General features: G+C 36.9%; 1 protein-coding gene across 1 annotated transcript in view; it reads left to right on the forward strand.

Annotated features, from left to right (window-relative positions):
* MIB1 (MIB E3 ubiquitin protein ligase 1) overlaps positions 1 to 14,860 on the forward strand; it is a 69,991-nt gene extending 55,131 nt beyond the window's left edge. Inside the window, exons 16-21 of the mRNA XM_062488479.1 lie at positions 3,283 to 3,464; positions 4,752 to 4,944; positions 7,165 to 7,243; positions 8,764 to 8,877; positions 9,992 to 10,092; positions 14,720 to 14,860. Coding sequence (XP_062344463.1) covers positions 3,283 to 3,464; positions 4,752 to 4,944; positions 7,165 to 7,243; positions 8,764 to 8,877; positions 9,992 to 10,092; positions 14,720 to 14,860 — 810 coding nt within the window. The remainder of the gene's footprint in view (positions 1 to 3,282; positions 3,465 to 4,751; positions 4,945 to 7,164; positions 7,244 to 8,763; positions 8,878 to 9,991; positions 10,093 to 14,719) is intronic.
* The last annotated feature ends 5,057 nt before the right edge of the window (positions 14,861 to 19,917 follow it).

Raw genomic sequence — 19,917 nt, forward strand, 5'->3', positions numbered from 1 at the left:
GTTTTATAATTTTAACTGAGGGTTAAAATTAGAAAAAAAATTATTTTTTTGCAAAAAAAAAATACACCAACTTTTCACCAAGTCTTTGTTCGAAACAATAATTCCACTGTACAAATTTTTTTTCACATTGGTTACTTAATCTCTCTGAAATATACTTCAATAAGCTTTGAAAGAGATATTTGAGATATGACTAACATGTGTAAGAAAATGTGTCTCCCCTTTACAATACCTGTACCTATTTACCTTTACTTAAATGACAGTAAGGTAAAAATTCTATAAACCAGATTTTACCATTGAACTATTTTAAGTATTAATCTGCGTTTGGCCCAAAATTGAACATCAGCAAAGACAGAATTGAAGCTGTGAAAATATGTGCAGGCATCTGGACCTTTAAAGCTATCCAAGGACACATTGGTAATTTGTCTTGTGTGGAATTGCAAATACAGGTGATAGATAATAGAAGATAAATAGGATTAATAATTTAGCATGGGAATCAGTAAGACTTTCTTTGCAATGCAATGAGTTAAACTGAGGGTTTGTTTTGGGAGGTTTTTTTATTATTCATCATTAATTCCTTTAAAAGTTGGGAAATGTCAGATTTAATTAGGTAATGTGATAGCAACACATCTCTGTAAATATTTAGTATTTTAGAGCTCATTTTTGCTTGGCTAAATTTTAATTTGTTTTGGACTGGTGTCATGGAGATTCCAACCTACTGAGGCCTGTAGGGTGCATCTTTATAGTACATAGTACTTCAACAAATAATTATTTCTATTTTTTGTTTCAGTTGAATAAACTGAAAACTCGCACTTGCAGGATTTTAGGGATTTTTCATAGTTGATGGAGTTGGTTGGACAGCAACTCGTTGAAATTGTATAATTTGTTACTTTTTATTTTGACCACTGTTTAACCTATGAAATGATACTTTTTACTGGTTATCATTAGTTCATAAACTGAACTAAATGGAATTAATTCTTTAACATTTATATATATTTTTTAATAGTTCCTTCTGAATGCCAACATTATGCCTGTTGGAACAGGCTCCCCATGGAGCTGGTCACAGCACCAAGCCTGCCAGAGTTCCAGAAGCTTCTGGACAATGATCTCAGGCACCTGATGTGAATCTTGGGGCTGTCCTTTGCAGGGCAAGGAATTGAACTTGATGATCCTTGTGAATTCCTTCCAACTCGGGGTATTTTATGTTATACCCAAAACAATTTTTGTCAGGTTTTTTCAGTTGATTTTTTGATACTGTAGTTAAAATGCATGTAGTGAATGATCTTGATAGTACACAAAGCCCTGCTCATTTTAGGTACCGTTCTGAGAAACATTTCTGTGCCCAAGTGCTAAAACCAGTGAACACCATTTCTTTAAATAATTTTTTAAGTTTTTCCATCCAGCATGTTGTGGTGATTGTCCAGCTGGGAGGAAGAGAAACTTTCTGAAGTATAGTCTCTTCCACCACAAAAAAGTCATTTGAATTGCTTTATTACAGATGCACTGTTCTGGCCTAGAATACTTTTTATCCTAAATAATTGTATTATTCCCAGGGTCATTTTGAGTGATTTGTTTGAATATAGGTGCCTTTTTGACTCTTTAAATGCTTTTAAGTACTGCCAGTGCCTAAATCCTAACTTTAAAGAAAGAAACAAATGGAAAATGTTTACTGCTTCAAAGGTAGCTCACTAGTTACAATTACTTAGGTGATATTTATACAGTTTTTGTGGATTACACTGAGACTTCTCCCTCACTGGTGAATTGGCTGGGACTGGCCTGTGTTGATGCATTTCAGGGTACTCCCTAAAAAGTACCCCCTCCAGAGGTAGCTTGCTGCAGCCATACTGGGCACCAAGACATAATGGAGAATATGTGCATGGGTTGTTTTGTGGTGTCCTCATTCTTCGTGCCTGGAAAGTTGCACACTTTCTGACAAACGTCGCAGGATGCAATGTTGTCCTCGTGTTTTCAAATTGTACTGCATGCAGAGGCATTTTAGGACCTAGGGGTTTTGTGACTAATGTCAATGACTGTTCCATTATGTCTCTGCCAACCTTGGAGCAAATCAGTTTCACTGGATGTTGTGCTGCCTTGGCTGGATTAATAACATGGTCCAAAGTATCAGGACTGAAACTAGATAAAAATCTCTGCTTTGCTTCAGCCAATGCTGTAATTGAAATGTAGAAAAATGGTCTCAATAAATGAAAATTTTCTGTTATCTAAACACCATGAAACATTTGTTTCCATAACTTACTGATTTTCCTGGTATAAAGCCTTTGGAGATGTACTGTTCTTACCTAATCATGAGGAAGAATGCAGGAGTATCTGAATTCATAAAGTGGCCTTCAAGAGTCTTGTAGCCTCAGTGATACATATTGATATAAGAACTTCTAATTTAGGAAAAAAAAATAAAATGTATGGACTGAGGTTGAAAAAAGTGCTTCCTAGCCTGGGTTTCCTTGAGTTGGAGCTGCCCTAGCTTTGCCAAAGCTCTTCCTTTGAATACAGTGTAGCGTAGTTTGCTGCGGAGTTCTTAGTGATTCCAGCAGTTCTGTGTTATGTGTAGTCTGTGTTAAACTTAAAGCTCGATCAGATAAAATGCATTAATGCAAAAAGATGTTGGGAGGAGTCCCAGAATGCTCTGGAGTAGGGGAATTCACTCCTTGCTGGGCTGTGGTAGTCAGCCTTCTTTCTATTTCTAGCTGACCCTGTGAAGCAGTGACAAAAGGATACAGTAACAGCTGTAAAAGGGCAAAGTAGCATTATGTGATTAGACAGGGACAGTGTGTGAATTTAATCCATCCAGGTTGAGAAAGACTGACATTCTGTTACTTTCTTGGGCAGGTACTTTACTTGCTGGTCCAAAACTAGGTGTGCATTCATTTCTCTGTTCAGCTGTGTTTTCAGTACAGGTGTAGTGGTAGCATTTTGTCTGAACTCAGCAATTTGAGTATATACTGAAGTGTGTTTTGAATATACCCCCTGGAACTTTGCCCTTTACAGTGCTTGCATAGAAGGACAGCCACTTCACGTGTGAGTATAGGTGTGCAGGAGATTGAGTGCTTCAGTAGTTCAACTTGCTGAATTTTAGTTCCTTAAAGGAAAGCTGAATGTTGCTGACTCAAAATGAAGCAATTGTTTTGATTTTAGTTCTAGAGACGTTTCCTTGGGCTTACACATTTATGCATATATGTGCATGTGTGCATGTCAAGTAGCTTTCCTTTAGCCAGACAATTCCTAACTGTTTAGAGAGTCTTTCTTGCTGACATATTTGTTTTCTTTCAGTTAATAATGGGACTTAGCACTCAAGGAGCAGAGAAGAAGAGTGCTGCATCTATTGCCTGCTTCCTGGCAGCCAACGGGGCTGACCTTGGCATTCGTAACAAGAAGGGTCAGTCCCCTCTCGATCTCTGCCCTGATCCAAGTCTCTGCAAAGCACTGGCTAAATGTCACAAAGAAAAAGTCAGGTTTGTATATTCATAAAATACACAGTTTCCAAATCTCTGCTTTCCACAGATTGATTAATTTAAAATGTTGAGCCTTTAATTAGTAATAGCTAATTAAAACATACAAGTCTGGGAATTTGGTGGGTTTTTTTTGTGTGTGGTTGTTTAATTTTACTTTTAATTCTTTTAAGTTTTTATGGTACTCTGAATACGTTAATTAATGCATTAATTGAAACTTACCCAAGTCTTAGAGAACTTTTGTGCATATTGGTATGAGGGAGGGGAAAATGGGTAGGTTACAATCTTCAAGTGGGGATTGGTAGAACTTCATTCACAAAGGGGTTGGAGGAAAATCCCTGGAAGAATAACTAAGCGTTACAGACAGGTTAGCCTGGGAAGTTGTGAAATCTCTGTCCATACAACTTTTAATGACTGAAATGGGCAAAGCCTGATAGAAAGTGGTATGAATTCAGTGTTGATGCTGCTTTGAGAAGTCACCTACTGAGTAGCTGTTCATCTGAACAGCCGTATGATTCTGTGAAAAGAGAATGAGGTGGTAGGTCAGATGTCTATAGGAATTATTGTTTCAGTGAAATACCATGTTATCAGGTCCATGCAGTATCAGATGATTCACCTTGTCCTAGTTATGTTCCACCCCTGTTGCCGCAAATGATTCCCATCCTGAATTCCTGTATGGAAATCGAAACAATACTTTTAAAATGTGAGGAGGAGATGTTGTTTTTATTGATGTTCCCTGGTAAGGAGTAAGGTGCTTATTTCGTTTCGGAGTCTGTGTGTGTATGTGCGTATGTGTATGTGCGTGCGTATGTGTATGTGCGTGCGTATGCGTGTGTCCGTGTGTCCGTGCATCCCGGCCTCATCCATCCCTCGGCGGTTCCCTGTGGCCGCCCGTGGCGGGAGCGGCGGCAGGCTGGGGACGCGCGCCCCCTGCGGGCCAGCGCAGCTCCGGCCCGGGGTCCGACCCTGCCGGCCGTGGGGTCGGTGCCGAACGGAGTCACAGGACACGGCTCTGTTGGTAAAGCAAGCTCTCAGCACTAGAGGGGGGAACTTCTTGCGTTCACGATACGATATCCTGACTTACGTGTCCTGTTTTCTGTACAATGCCTTACCCGAGTGTGTGACCTTGCACCCCGTGTCAGCTGCACTTCTTGGAAAAGGCAGATTGCTTTATGATCGTACGTTGGTGCCCGAGTGCATAGGAGTATATAAACAGCTAGTTGATGTGCATTTTAAATTGAGTGGGGTTTTTTTAATTCTCAAAAGTTTGACTGCAAGGTTTCTTTGTAGTGGGCAGGTTGGTTCCCGAAGCCCGTCTATGATCAACAATGATTCTGAAACCTTAGAAGAATGTATGGTGTGTTCAGACATGAAGAGAGATACTCTGTTTGGTCCATGTGGTCACATTGCCACGTGTTCTTTGTGCTCACCACGGGTGAAAAAATGCCTCATCTGCAAAGAGCAAGTTCAGTCTAGGACAAAGGTAAAAACCTGTGAAGTTTATTGGTTCTCTTTCTTTTATCATGGAAAAGTGACGAAAATGGAAAAAAGATGTCAAAGAAATTTACGTCTTCTTTTATGTGGTATTGTGCCTTACATATCTCACTGGATGGAATTAATTTTGCATCATAATGCTATCTTGTTCTTTTTTGTTTGCCTGTCGTACCTACTTCTCCCAGCCTTGCAATATCTTTATTGTTCAGGTCCTCAGAGTTGTAATAGACTCACCTGAGGATTGAAATAGGCTATCTCCTCCCTGCCGTGGTATCTTCTCTTCATATTAAGATAAATTGCTACTTTTTCTGAAGTATCATTTCCCTCAGTAATATTGAGTTCTTCTGTTCCTTAGGGCTGCTTGAAAGATTATCTGCCAGTAAACTGAGTTAATACGTGCTTGTTTCTGTAGTTAATAATTATTTTCAGCTTTCACTTCTTTTTCTTTGGAAACATGAGTTTCATTATGCTTTCTTTTTCCTTCAGAGAGTCAGCCAGTCATCCCCTATTTTGGAGACCACAGTTTCTCAAATGGTTATTCCCAAGTAGTTTTGACTATATGGGTACATCCATCTTTTCTGTTTGAGTATTATTTTATTCCTTGTAATCACCAGGTCTTGTCCTGGTTATTTTTTTAGCTGTTAATAAAAGAATTCATGTTCTGCACTTGGATTTATTTGTGGTTTGGCTTTGGGATTTTTTTGTTTGTTTTTTTTTTTTTTTTTGTTTGTTTGTTTGATTGAGGTTTTTTTTTTAGGAAAGCCAACCGTTTAGGTTGGTTTTTTTTACCTTTTCCGAACATATTTGATTAGTCTGCTTCTGTGGTATGTTGTTTCTTTCTCCATCTCAGAGTAAGTATAAAAATTGTTAATATAAAGTTGCACTGTTTTTACTACTCACTCTTATTCTTCTTATACTATTCACTGTTCTGCATTTTGTATGTTCAAAAGCCAAATGCTAACATAGTGGAAGCTCCTTTTCTCTAGGTTTTATAGTCAGTGAAAGGGTTCTGCCACTTGGTGATTTGGAGCAGCAAAGTGAGGGGTTCTGCCTCTACTCATCCATCTAAAGAAGCTATGGAAATCAGCTTTCCCAGGTGAAAGCTAAGCTGTGTGGATAACCTTCCTTTGATTTCTTTTGATGAATTAGCTTGAGAGGTTGGAATATCTGGTCAATATTTCATTTAAACTTTTCTGTATGAAAACGTGCAGTAGTATCTGCAAGGCTAGAGAAATTAATAAATCAGGACAATAGTTCTATGTACTGAAAGAGGTCCAGGCCTATATAGATGGGATTGTATGTGATGTCCGTGATCATGCTCTATGTGCCCCATCCCTGGCAGTGTTCAAGGCCGGGTTGGATGGGGCCCTGAGTAACTTGGTCTAGTGGAAGGTGTCCCTGCCCATGGCAGGGGGTTGGAACTGGAGGATCTTTAAGATCCTTTCCAACCCAGGCCATTCAATGATTCCATGATATATACAGCTCTCACAAAAAAGGGCTTGAGAAACCCTAACCCAGAATATGAAAGCATTTCTGTGAAAGTACCTTTTAAGTGAATTTCATAGGATCATAGAATGTTGGGAGGGGCCTTTAAAATCTATCATGTAACTGACATCTAATACCATGCAATGAGCAGGGACATCTTCAATGAGATCAGGTTGCTGAGAGCCCTATCCAGTCTGACCTTGAATATTTCCAGGGATGGATCATCTACCACCCCTCTGGGTAACCTGTTCCAATGTTTCATGATCCTCATCGTAAAAAATTTCTTTTTTATATGTAGTCCAAATTGGCTTTCTTTTAGTCTAAAACTATTACTCCCTGTACTACTGCAACAGGCCCAGCAAAAAAGGTTGTTCCCATCTTTAAGTGCAGAAAGGCTGTAATAACGTCTTCCTGGAGACTTCCCTTCACCAGGCTGATCTGCCCTGATTGAAGTATCTGTGATGGAATAAAGAAGGAGAAAAGAAAAAGAAATTGGTGCTGTTCTAACAGCTTCTCTGTGCTTGTCGTTGTACTGAATGTGTAAAAATTGTCACCAAATACCTCTTCTTAGAAGTTAGTGTGATAACTCATTTAAGTTGCATTTTTGAGATGCTGAATTAGTTAAAAACCCCACTACATGGAGATTCTTGAAGCCCACGTGCCTTGCAAATTAATGTAGACAGCAGGAGATACATTTTGCTCACATCTGTGTTGTTCTTTACAGATTGAAGAATGTGTAGTATGTTCAGATAAAAAGGCAGCAGTGCTCTTCCAGCCTTGTGGTCATATGTGTGCCTGTGAGAGTAAGTAGCTTTACAAGACCTCTTTTTGAAGTAATCATGAAACAGAATGTTTTTAATCAGATTGCTAAAAGCTCATTAGTAACCTGATTTCAGGTTCAATTTACTTGGTAGTCTGGTGATCATCAGAATTTTGGCAGTATTTGTCATGCTGGTAATAATTGGAGATTCTCAAAAGTTTACAAAACATGTGGACTTTCATCTGAGTTATTTAACTGTGAGAAGGCTTTCTCACATTATAGAAACTTACTCTATATTATTAGCACTTTGAAAGTAATTAGAATTGATTTTGTTGTTTTGTTGCAGCTTTTTGAAGGCATTCAGATATGCCAATGGTGTTTTTAAAAAAACTGTAAATAAATACTTAGTATGCTTCTTTACTAATCTACAGATTTGCACAAGGGCCCAAAAGTCACATCATGTATCTTTGCCAAGAGCACCAGTTATGGTTCACTTTGATTTATCCTGTGTAGTGAAAAAGTACGTAGGAGATCTCCAGAAATTTTTTTGTTTTGAGTATATATGGATGAGAATACAGCTATCACCTTGTCTCCAGACATTTTAGGGCTTTGTTGAAGGGTCATTTCCCTAGGAAAGAGTGGTCCTTATTGATGAGAATCTGCATAAGAGGGAAGGTAATCATTCCTATGAGTAACTGCTTACTTGGACTTGCTAAAGAAGTCTGGTTTCTTCCTCTGTTCTGGCTCAGGCAGCTGACATAAAATCACTGACTATAGTTAGCCTGATCTGTCTTCTTTCACTGTCTGCAGTTGAAAGATGATGAGAGAAGTTTTCTTGAATCATTTCCCAGGAAAGAAGACAACAAAAAGATTGATTACTGTGGTGAAGGATTTCAGCAGTGCAGTACACATTACAAAGTCTAAGATGGAACAAGGACAGCAAAAGGTTTAACAGTTGTAGATGATTTCTGTCCAGTTTTTTTTTTCTGGACATCTTTTTCAAGCAAGACTAGAGAGTCTTTAAGTTCATGTATTTTATAGGACTCACTCTCTTGATTCACAGTAATATTTTAGCATATATGAGACAATAACTTGCCTTTAGCAGAAAAATGTCAGCCCCCATTCTAGGGTTATATCAAAAGATGTAGGTTTACTCTTAAGGGTAAAGAGCTGCAACTCTTTGCCTGGAACATTAGACCAGTGAGATTCTTTGTTCTAAAGAAAAAAGCAGATAGCCAGGACATTTTTGGAAGTTCTGGTCTCAAATGTGTGAGACTTGTGTCATTTTTGTGGACTAGACATCCATTTGAGAAAGAGGAACCTGTTCACTTGAAATATCTTAAAAGGAGATAGAGAATAAGTTTACTCTCAGTCCCAAATAGGACATTGTTTAGGTGTGATTTACAGAAAATTATGTGAAGATCAACTCAAGTAGTTCTTTTTATTATAAGCATCTGTTAAGTCATTGCTGGATAGGTACTCTATGAATAAACAAACTCATGGATAGAAAAAGGAAAAATGAAGTGGGAAGATTCAGAGTTGATTATTTCTCTGTTCCCTCAGATTGTGCAAGCTTGATGAAGAAATGTGTGCAGTGTCGGGCAGTGGTTGAGCGAAGAGTGCCTTTCATTATGTGCTGCGGAGGGAAAGGTACAGAAGATACCAGTGATGATATTTGTGAGTGACTCCAGAGCCCATACTCTTTCACGTTTCTCCACCAACTTAATTCTCATTCTCTTAAATTATCTATATATTTCTCTCCTTTCTGAAGAAAAATTTAACAAAAACAGTGTTAACCCAGGTATCCCTTTGGTGTTTGCACTACTTTATGCATTGGAAGCAGCAAATGTGGTAACACTACCAGTCATTACACCGGAGAGTTGCTTCCAGCATTTGGAGTAGAATCCAAAACAGTATGATAACTTGGCCACTTACTAATACCCTAAGAAAGAACAGCTGAAGAATGTCTGTGGCTCTGCAAATGAGCAAATAATACTTTTTTTTTTTTTTACCTCTGGTACTCTGAAGGAATGGTAAGTAGCATCTAGGTACAAGCAACTTACCTGAGAGAATGCCCAATTTTACATCTCCTCCTATGACTTGTTTTTAAACTTCTTGTGATTTATTCGAGTAATTTCTATAAATTATTTGTATTTGCTCTGTGTGTATATATGCGGTACACAGTATTTCAGTTGAGTTTATAGGAATTGGAATATTAGTTCATCCTTGTCATAATGTTCTGAAATAGATAAATATTAAGAATAGTCACTAAAATCAGATTTTCAGTACTCACACTGGAAATTTAAGACTTGACAGTTTTTCTTTCATGAAGTAATATTGCTTCCCAGATCAGTCAAATATAGGAATATTAAACTGAGCTTGTTCAAATTTTGAATGAACTACTTCCTTGGGCAATTTTGAACACCAAATGGAATCATCTCTGTAGATAAAGTCATTTGAATGTGAAGGAAGTTGGCTTTTCTTCTTTAAACATGTGCAAAACATATTTATGTCAGGAACTTCACTGACAAATAAGAATTCTGAAAACATTAAGGGACTGCAGTCATTGTTATTATGGAAATACTTGTCAAAGAAGTGTTGCCACTAAACTCAAAGAAAATCTTTGTTGAGCTGCAGTGATGGTGTAGTGAATTTAACTGGATTATCAAAGATGCTTGACTAACATTTTTTTCAGATAATTGAAAAAATGTAGCTGTGACACTGGAAATAATTATTCTTGGTTCATTAGATTGGTGTGTAATTACATATCTTTTTTTTTTTTATTTTACAGCAAGTGGAAACATTCCAGTTTTGCAGAAGGACAAAGACAACACTAATGTCAATGCAGATGTACAGAAGCTTCAGCAACAGTTGCAAGACATCAAGGAACAGGTAAAAGTGCTGGATAAAAATTTTAAGTACTAATTGCAAGAACTACTTGACTGAAAAAGCCAGTGTATCCTCTATTATTTAAAGCAGAATGACATGTTGAATTGTATCAGGTCTTAAACTTTAGTCAAAAGACCAATATTTTTTGTGTGATGTGGCTTGTATGTCCTCTGTGTACAGGGTTAAAGGAAAAAAAATCAAGTGTCCATATTCGATAATCCATCTATTAGGGCATGTGTGTTGATGTGACTAAAAAAGGATGCTCGCTCAGTCAGTACATTCTCTATTTAGCTGACCTGAATGTGTAGGCACAGCAGAAGCTGTTTTCACAGAACTGTGATAAAAGTAGATCATCTTCACTGTTCTGTATGTACCTTAATCTTGATTTTTCTGTTCATTAACTGCCTTGGAAAAATGGCTAACAGTTGTCTGTCTTATGAAGGGTGTAATGAACACACACTTCAAAAAACTGTGTGGCTGCAAGGTTAAAACTTTGAAAGCATTATACATGTAATTCAAATAGTTGGAATTTAAATGTTGAGGCTTATCTTAGTAATTAGGTATAGTGTTTGCAGGTCTTTCCATGAGGGTTCTGACTACTGAATGAGCTTACTCTCTTAGAACCCTGATAATGTGAATTTTCCTTCCATGTATATAACATAATTGGAAGAAACTTCATGGATACAGGAAACTGAGGTGTTCTAGCTTCCCTTTGCCTCTAGTAGGCTTACAGCAGTCCATAATACTTCAGTGATGGCAGCATCACATCTTGTCCTGGTAGTTGTTGAATTCAGCTGTTCATGTGCATAAAAGTCAGGGCTAGAATGTTTAGACTGCCAGTTTTAAGGCCTGTGTTTCTAAATGCCTTAAATTTGAGAGCTGATATGCTCAACTGAACGTCTGGAAAGAGCTCTTCCTGTCATATGGTGACTGGGCCAGCACCCCAGTAGTAGAAATTCAAAACAATTTCCTGTGTAGTTTTTTTCTGTAAAGAACATGCAGATTAGAAATTGTAATTTTAAAATGCAACTCTGTCTTACCTAGAAACTCCAGATGTTACTGTCATCTTTGATGTCTTGCATCTGCTATTTAGCTTCTGCCTTACTTTTTGTTACTGAATGGAAAGAATAAGGTTGTTATTTTGGCATATGAAATGATACATGCCAAAGATGCCAGATGCATGCTTAAATGCAAGTAATCTGTTTTCTTCAGATACATTTTTACAGGGTACTTTAGGAGTTACAGAAGATTAGAGTTCTGTTTGGGTATGCTGATATTCTTATGCATAGGCACGTGAAAAGAAAACTGCTTCATGTTTCACTTCTTCTTCTTGATTAGATGTGCTCTTAGGGGTTTTTTGTACATTTTCCTTCAGTGAAATTTTATTCTTTATGATTTTGGGATTTTGCTAGCCAGTAGCCAAAATTGTTCAGTGCCTCTGACTAGAAAGAGATGATTCTGGTCATTCCTTGCATGCCTCTTGGCTTGAGGCTTTTTAAGTTTTCTTTAGTGTCTTTTGTACTTAAGTCTTGTGACACAGCAAGTTGTATCATACTTGTGAGTAGTAAGTCGGACTGATTAAAATGGATCGTCTAATATTTTAGATTTGTGCTTAGAGTTATGCACTGCATTCCACTATAATTGTGTATTCTTTTAATTTGTGCTGTAACAGTTCAGTCTTTGTGTTCAATTGATATTTTTCTACTTAAAATTAATTTGTTCTCTTTCAGCAGGTATAAGCCTTTGTTTCAACTCATACCTTCAATGATAATCTAATATGTTAGTGCAGCAAGCTTTTAAAACTATTTCTGGTGCCAAGCAGAAGTGATGCTGATGTCAACAGAATCTCCCACATCTGATGACCACACCATTCTTCAGGGATTCCCTGAATGTGAACCCTTTTGACTGTAATTGCAATACCTTCACTCCATTTTATACATAATCTTCATCATCCATCTAATACCTTATGTATGTTCCTTCACCATACTTACATCACTTTCTTCTTCCTTAAAAAGTAAATTTATTTTGTCACTGTGCACCTGTATATTGTTGTAAAAACTGTTTTTAATAGTGAAGAATTGATACTTCAAGAAGTTTAGAAAACCTGGTTAGTGACAAAAACATTATTTGAGTTGCAAATCTAATTATACTTAAGGTGCAATGAGCACTTTCCCAGAGTACTTAACTGCAGAAGTAATTCTCATATAGAACAGGCATAGTGCCTTTTTATACTGTTTGTTTTCCTTCAGAAGATGGGAGGCAAATGTTTCAGGAAGATAAAAAACGGGATTTCATGCAGAGGATGTTCTAACAAAGAGTACAATAGTTAGAGATACTGCTTATTTCTCACTCCCAATTTTCTACTGCCCAAATGGGGCATAAGGCTTGCAGTGAATTTACTTTCACTGTAAAAGCAGTGTAAGATAGTGGTTAAGTAAGGAATTCTCCTTCAGAGGTGGATAAAACTCAATTATCCGGGCTTGTATCCCACTGGGAAACTGCTGAATTAATCGAGAAAAGTGTGTCAGAAGAGAATTGTGTAACAAACAGGAAGCTTGTTATTCTGCTAGCTGAGTCCTCCTACTGTGTGAAGTAACTTAAGTGACAAGATAGTATCATGTTAAGAAGTTAAACAGCTAATGTATTTTAAATACTCCACTTTTGTACTAAGCAGGAGAAATAGGGCAATTTTCTAACACTGCATAACTACAAAATGAAAATGTTGGGATTTCTGTCCTTTACTGAATGAAACAGTTTGAACTAATGGTGTTTTACAAGATTTTATTTTTTTACTATGTCTTTGCCCCTTAGTGGATGTTTTCATTATTAAATGATGGTGTAGGATTTGGAGAGAAACAGACCCTTGTAACTTCAATAATTCTGACATTATATTTAGACACAAAAGCAAATAATTAGCCAAAACATAAAGGCTACACATTGGGCATTTTCCCAAAGATAAGATGAGTGTTTGCTTTGTCAGTCCTTTATGAAAGGTCATCATGCCAATTCTGTCAAGTTATAGACACTTGCCCCACAGCAGCATATTCATTGCATTGGAAATGCTGTTTCACTGGTACCTGAAGTCTGTAAATTTAACTGAAGGAGGAATACTCTAAAAGTCCCATTGATGTGTGGGATGTGAAAGTGATGAGTTAGTGTGAATGGAATAATGAGCAGGACTGACTGACAGTCCTTCTGTAAATTTTTAGTTTGTGAACGTTTTGTTACAGTACTGTGGAAATTCTAGCACACCCCCCCTTCAGGGCCGTTTTAAAACATAAAATTGACTTTAAGATTTTAACCTGGAAGTTTTATTTTCCTGCTAGCCCATTAAACTAGTATCCTGGAGATTAAAATTGTAATTTGGCCAGATTCCATGCCAATTTAAACTCTTAAGCAGAATTATGGTGAATTTTTCTGGTCTTCAGTTAAACTGCCTAGGAAGTAATACCTATTGATTTCACAGAAAATGTGTTTTAAGATTTTTCTCAGTAGGGTACCTTGTTATTGATTCTCTCTCATGTGATGAGCAAATTGAAGTAAAGCCCCAATGATGAATTCAAAAGCAAGTCAGAGGTGCAAGATGGTGATAAAATGAATTTGTATTTCAAATATGAGCCTCGTCAGTATTTCATGTTATGTATGAGATCAACATTTATAAATGTTAGATATATGTAGTATGTCTCCAGATGAGGACATCTTAGATTTGATTTGATCTGATCTGATCTATAGAATGTTCTTAATATTAATTTTTTGTAACATCTATTCATTTACTAACGTTTTATAAACTGTTATAAATGAAATCCTCATATGGCTGCAATATGTTTATGGTGAAGGAACATGCCTTATGAAAACTTCAATTTCTGCACATGGCCAAAGGTGAAGGACATTGTTCCTTTGTGGCTTGGTACAAAATGAATTTTGCTGTTTAAGAACTTAGGGCATTGACTATCACTTCACGTTCAGCAATTAAAACTGATTTTAAAAGTTTGCTGTGCTGCTGTTATGAGCGAAGCTTACAGATTTACTACACTGTTCCTAATTTGAAACTTGAGGTGTTCTTTTGGTTGCAAATATAGATAACTTTCACAAACAAAGTGCTAAAGTTTTACATATCATATTGATTATGCAACATTTTTGTTGTTTCGGCGAGTGTTGAGTGCTCGGTGTTTGCAGGTAAGTATATGAATGGCTAGATAGCCTGAGAAGAAATTTGTAAATCATTGCCCAAGCATTGCATACATCAAGCTGTGTATGTTTTGTTCCCTGGAAGATTACATGGTGTAATTACAGGAGAATGCTTCTAAAGAATGTTTTAATGTTGCAAACTTGTGTAATGATATTGAAAATATGATGTCAACCTACTACTGGATTGCCTTTATTAAAGGAATCATATTTAGACAAAATCTACGCAGTTGTTTGTGTCATGATGGAGTAGGAAAAGCCCATATATTTTAATTCAATGTGGAATAAAAATGGGATTTAAAAAAACCCCACTTTAGCTTAGTGGCTATGGCAATTATGCTTAGGATGACATGTTAGTTGTTAAATTTCAGCAGTTTAAATGTTGCATATTCAATAGTGTATAAGTACTACCACTGACTATGCAACCTGTCACAATCTTTTCCAGACCATGTGTCCTGTGTGTCTGGACCGCCTGAAGAACATGATCTTTCTGTGTGGCCATGGAACGTGCCAGCTTTGTGGAGACCGGATGAGCGAGTGCCCCATATGCCGCAAGGCAATTGAACGGAGGATCCTTCTGTACTGAGCAGGGGCCAGGGACTTTTACTAGGTTGTGAAAGAGTAAGGACATGTCCATGGGTTAAACCTCTGTAAGGTTGAAAGGCAGTAAAGGGCTCTGATGGAAACATTGCTAATACGGTAGCACAGGTTTGTTACATAGTAATTGTTTAAAGACTGTGAACCCGCCAAATAAAAGAAACAGTATTTGAACAGTCAGCTTGTAGCTTTACTCTTTAAGAACGTTTAACCCTAATGCTAATTTAAAGCAGTCTTTTAAAAATTTTGTTTCTGTCTTCTTCCCCTTGAAGTTTAAAGGGACAATCTTATTTTGGTTTTGTTCATGTGTATCACGTATGTATCAGATGTCAAGTGATGTAAGGGAATTTTTTTTTTTAATATTGTCAGTTACTACCAAACATATTTAGGATTTTTTTTGCTTTATGCTGTTCTGGAGAGTGTCAACATTTCCTATGGCAGTTCTGATTTGCAATTAATTTCTGTCTTGAAATACACAGTCATGAAAAATCAATACATAATCTATACACAGTAGTAATAAATATGCTGTTCCCATAAGGTCATGCCTCAGAATACAATGTTAAGGTAATTCTGACTTTATCATACCCTTTGTTCCTGAGGATGGGTTGTGTAGGAAACAGTAAAAAGAAAAATCTGTTTTAGAAGCATTATGTTTCCAAAACTGCACTTTAGTCTAACCAGGTTCAAGCTAAGTAACTTAAATAGTGAGCTTTATAATTCTGCTAATTACTTGACTTCGCATGGAATTGCTTTTAACTTGAGTGGAAAGAACATTTGAGCAGTGGGTCAGTTATCCCTTTTAGAAGACTGAATTTGATCAGTTGTATAGAAACACACATATGCAGAGCCATTTAAAATTTGTGGGTCTGTGGATTTAGAAAAAACAGATTTTGCAAAATTTCCTTTCTTTTTAAGTGAGCTTTATTGCCTCCAGGCAAACAGTGTCAACAGCAGAAGAAAATATTTAATATTGATTATTCATGTAAGTGGGGTGTTAACACCAGAACTTATCTGTGGGCATTACTGAGTAGTACTGCAAATGAAGATATTGCTGACAGAAAGTGAATTTTGTGAGCTGTGCCTAGCTGAGCTAAATTTGGCTGAAGGAGTTTGTTGTCACTGATATGTTAAAGAGCTGTTCCTCCTGACCACCCCCCCCCCCCCCCCCCAAATGCTGCTGTTAGGGACTATAAACTGTTAACGTTCTGAAAACAAATGCATCCTTTCATCCTTTTTGGTGGTAGAAAATATGCTAATTTAAGGATCTCTTGTAGCTAAGAGGAATCTGTGCTTACTCCAAAGTGATTCAACAGTTTTCTGAGTGCATAGTTCATGTAGCCCTTTGCCATTGTGCAGACTTGATTTGGATGTGCTCTTGCAGAGCATTAAAGAAATCCATGCTGGAGTCACTTAGGTGCCTTACTTGCAGCTAAGATGAATTTATCATTGAATTCTCATTGCATATCTAAAATGTGGACAAAAGGATAGTTCAGGGAAAGATCCAAGTAAGGATAAAGATAAAAATGTGGTCTTTTCAGATAAATCAATCTGTCTTCTGAAAGTTATGTTGATAAGCCTGAACTGTGCAAATGTTGGCAAATGTCTCAGAAGACTGTTACTAATAAACTGTGAAGACAGACAAACCTTTAAGCAATAAGATTTAAACATTGAATAAAGTTTTCCAGGAAACAAGTATGGTGATATATTGGAAAAGGGTATGTAGAGTGGCTTTTAACACCATGAAGTGATGTAATACACAGCCTTACAACAGCCATCTTTAATCCTCATCCAGCATTCCAAGTGTTCCTCATTATTTTCAGTGTTTTTTCATTGGACACAATCACAGTCTGGAGTCACCATAGTAATCTGGTTTATTTTGTATACTAGTGGTCATCTGTTCTCAGATAATCTGCATCTCTATTCTTGATCAAATGAAGCAGCCTTCCCGTTTTTTGTTTCTTGGTTCCTATTCTAAAATCCCAAAATTTCAAGGAGTTTTGGAAAGTTTTTGATACAAGGCCTTTTTTCAGTTCAGCATTTTGGTATCTCCACTTGAACTCTGTGTGCATCTGAGTGTTTATTGCAATTTTCATTTGGCCAATACTGATGTCACTAAGGTTTTTGGTTTGGTTTTTTGGTGATATTTTTTTGGTGGTAGCATGTTTTACAGCTGAGCTTTCTATAGTGGGCTTCAATTTCTTGTCAGGTTTCCCCTGGAAATACTTTTATAGTAGGATGTACAGTTTGATGAGCCATTCTGAGTTTTAGCTTGTCATGCATCACATTTGTACCTTGATTTCCTCTGTCTCTGGCAGACATATTTTGCCCTCTTAATTCTTCAAGGGGACCTCTGCAAACATGTCTGCACAGATGCAGGGTGGATCTCTTCTTGATAACGCAGCTCAAAACTGAAGCCTCAATACCGGAGTTTGCATTTCCCTAATTATTTTTGCTGGAACAAGCCAGAATTACTTGAAAGTATTCCAGTTTAGCATCACTTGAATAATTCAGCTGAGTTAGAACAGATCTGAAGCATCCTGGGTAGGAAACTGGATGTAAGATGTAAGTTACTGTTTAACACCCTCAGTACTTGAATACCATCACAGTCCTATGGAAATGGAGACAATGACTGAGGGTATTGCTGTAGGAGCAGCTTTAGTGTCCTGTATTGCAATCACAGCTGATGCATGTGACTGCAAAGGAGGTTGTGATTGGACTCCTTCAGCAATGCTGTGTGCCAGTTGCAACTGAAGTATGCTTGATGCTATTTTGGTGCCAAGAAAAACAACTGAATTACAAAAACTAGGAAAGATAACCAAGATGCTTGAATTATTTATCTAGGTCTTATTTACAGGAGGAAGAGCTGTATTTGTCTGGAGATGGCAATATAGTTTGCCTTTCAACAAACTTAATGAGGAAAAATGCTTGAAAATCTGGTATCATTTATGGAAATAAATATTTATATTCAGACCCTCTCTTTGCATTCAGATGAACTAAGGTGAGCTAGTGTTGAGGAACCCAGTAAGCTCATTCACTTTATTCTGTTGTTTCCTGTGCAATGTGCACAGAGTGTGAATGTTTAGTTGGATAGCACATGTTTGAAGGATGAGAAGTTCACTTGAAAGTCAAAGGGGATCATAACAAGTTGTAGAGTTAAGGAAATATCACTGTGCGTCTGTCTTCAGCAAAAGATTGAAGTCTAAATTTCACCTGAGCAAAGTGAAAATTAGAAAAATCAGTAAGGCATTTATCTTTAATTTATTGTAAAATTATAGAATGTAAGGGTTGTAAGGTTTGTTATGTCTATTCCCCAGCGTTTAATAGCAATTTTGAAATTAAATGGAATGAAATATTTCCATTTGTTTTTTGATACAAGTTACAAGACACCTAAAATATATTGTTCAGTGTGAGATAGGCTCAGATGTTTAAATAAAATACTTTCTATTCAGTAGGAAACATAAACAGTAATATCACTATGCAGTGATTTAAAGTGTAAAGACAACCTAAGAGGTTAACAGAATAAACTTAGTAGTTGTAGATTGCTAACTTTTGTATAACTACCTTTAACTGTTTCTTCCCCTCAAAACTTGTATCATCACTTATTTTGGCCCAAGCTTATATGGCACTTCCCAAAATCTGGGCAGCTATTACCTGCGTTCCATTTGTTGGATTGCTGGGTATTTGTATTTTGGGGTTTGGAGAAATCCCTTTTTCCTGAAGTGGATAATAAAAACTACACTGATGAGGTAGCAAACAAGTTACTTTGTAAATGTGAAAGTTTGTTTAGAAGGTGGTGTTATTAACTTGGACTGGGTGAGAATATAGCAGATTTGCACAAGTACTTGTGCCTTGTTAGCATAGTTTTACAATTGGTATTTTAGCTTCTTTTAAAGACATGAAATGGTCTTTTAAAAATAATTAAGTACTTATTGTGTAGATATTTTCTAGAGATGAAGGTTTATGTATGTGTAATTATCTTTAGCAGTATTAATTGCAGTTAATGTAAACACTAAATTGTTTGAAGAAGCTGCTTTCAGCTAGTGATCTGAGCTTCCTCTACAAAACTAATTGTCAGAAATTTAATTTTACTCTTCCAGTAGTAGCAGGTGAACCGAAGAGCCTAACCTTTTCTTTGTGCTGCGTGGGTCAAGTTTTCACTTAAAAAAACCAAACCCCAACAACGCTACAGTCTAAACTTTAGCAGTGCTACCTCCTTTCTGTCAAAGTGCTGCATTTTTCTCTAGCTGTTTGTTGTCTTTGGGAAGGGATGGGGAACGCATCAGTTTTCTTTTGCTTCATTGGTTTTGATGTCTGAATACACTGCGGAGCTTTTTTGACTTTATAAAATTACTGTGTAAACTGTGTACAATAGCAGTGTGTGATTTGCCACAAAGTACATTGTATACCTGTGCATAAGTTGCTGGAATTCATACTGTTGTCTTTTTGTGCATTTCATAACTTGTTTGTGTTGACAAAGTAAAACTGTTGTCTGCAGAAGCTTTAGTATGTGCCATTTTTATAGCTGAGCCTGTGGTGAATACACGAGTTCTGACTCAGGGCTTTTTAACAACTTAAACACATTCACAATATTCTTCAGCACATCTTGGAGAATACTCGAGATTTAATGACTGTACAGTGCCTTGATGGAACTATTGAATGGGCAGCAGCCATAGGGTCTTCACAGAATGCAAGTATCTTTTCAATCCAGTTAATGAGTTGACATTAATATAGTTGTAATGCCCTTGCCATGGATTTATAAACTTGTATATACTTTCTGTAAAGGAAAATTGGCAAATTTAGATATTGTTAAGCTTTCTGAAAGCTGTTTAATTGTTGCACTGGTCATGAGGATCTGAAGGGTGTAATATTGAAATTTACAGCAGCAGCTTTTGTGTCAAAGACAGCTGAGAAAATTTTCTGTATGTGACATTTTTAGTATGAGGGAGAGGTCATTGTATAACATGTAAAAGTACCTGCTTTACTCTGATCTAGTAAATCTTTTGTGTGAGAGAAATAATCAACAACTAATCAGTATGTTTGCATGCC

This window comes from Cinclus cinclus, chromosome 1 (assembly GCF_963662255.1).
Source record: "Cinclus cinclus chromosome 1, bCinCin1.1, whole genome shotgun sequence".
Classification (NCBI taxonomy): domain Eukaryota; kingdom Metazoa; phylum Chordata; class Aves; order Passeriformes; family Cinclidae; genus Cinclus; species Cinclus cinclus.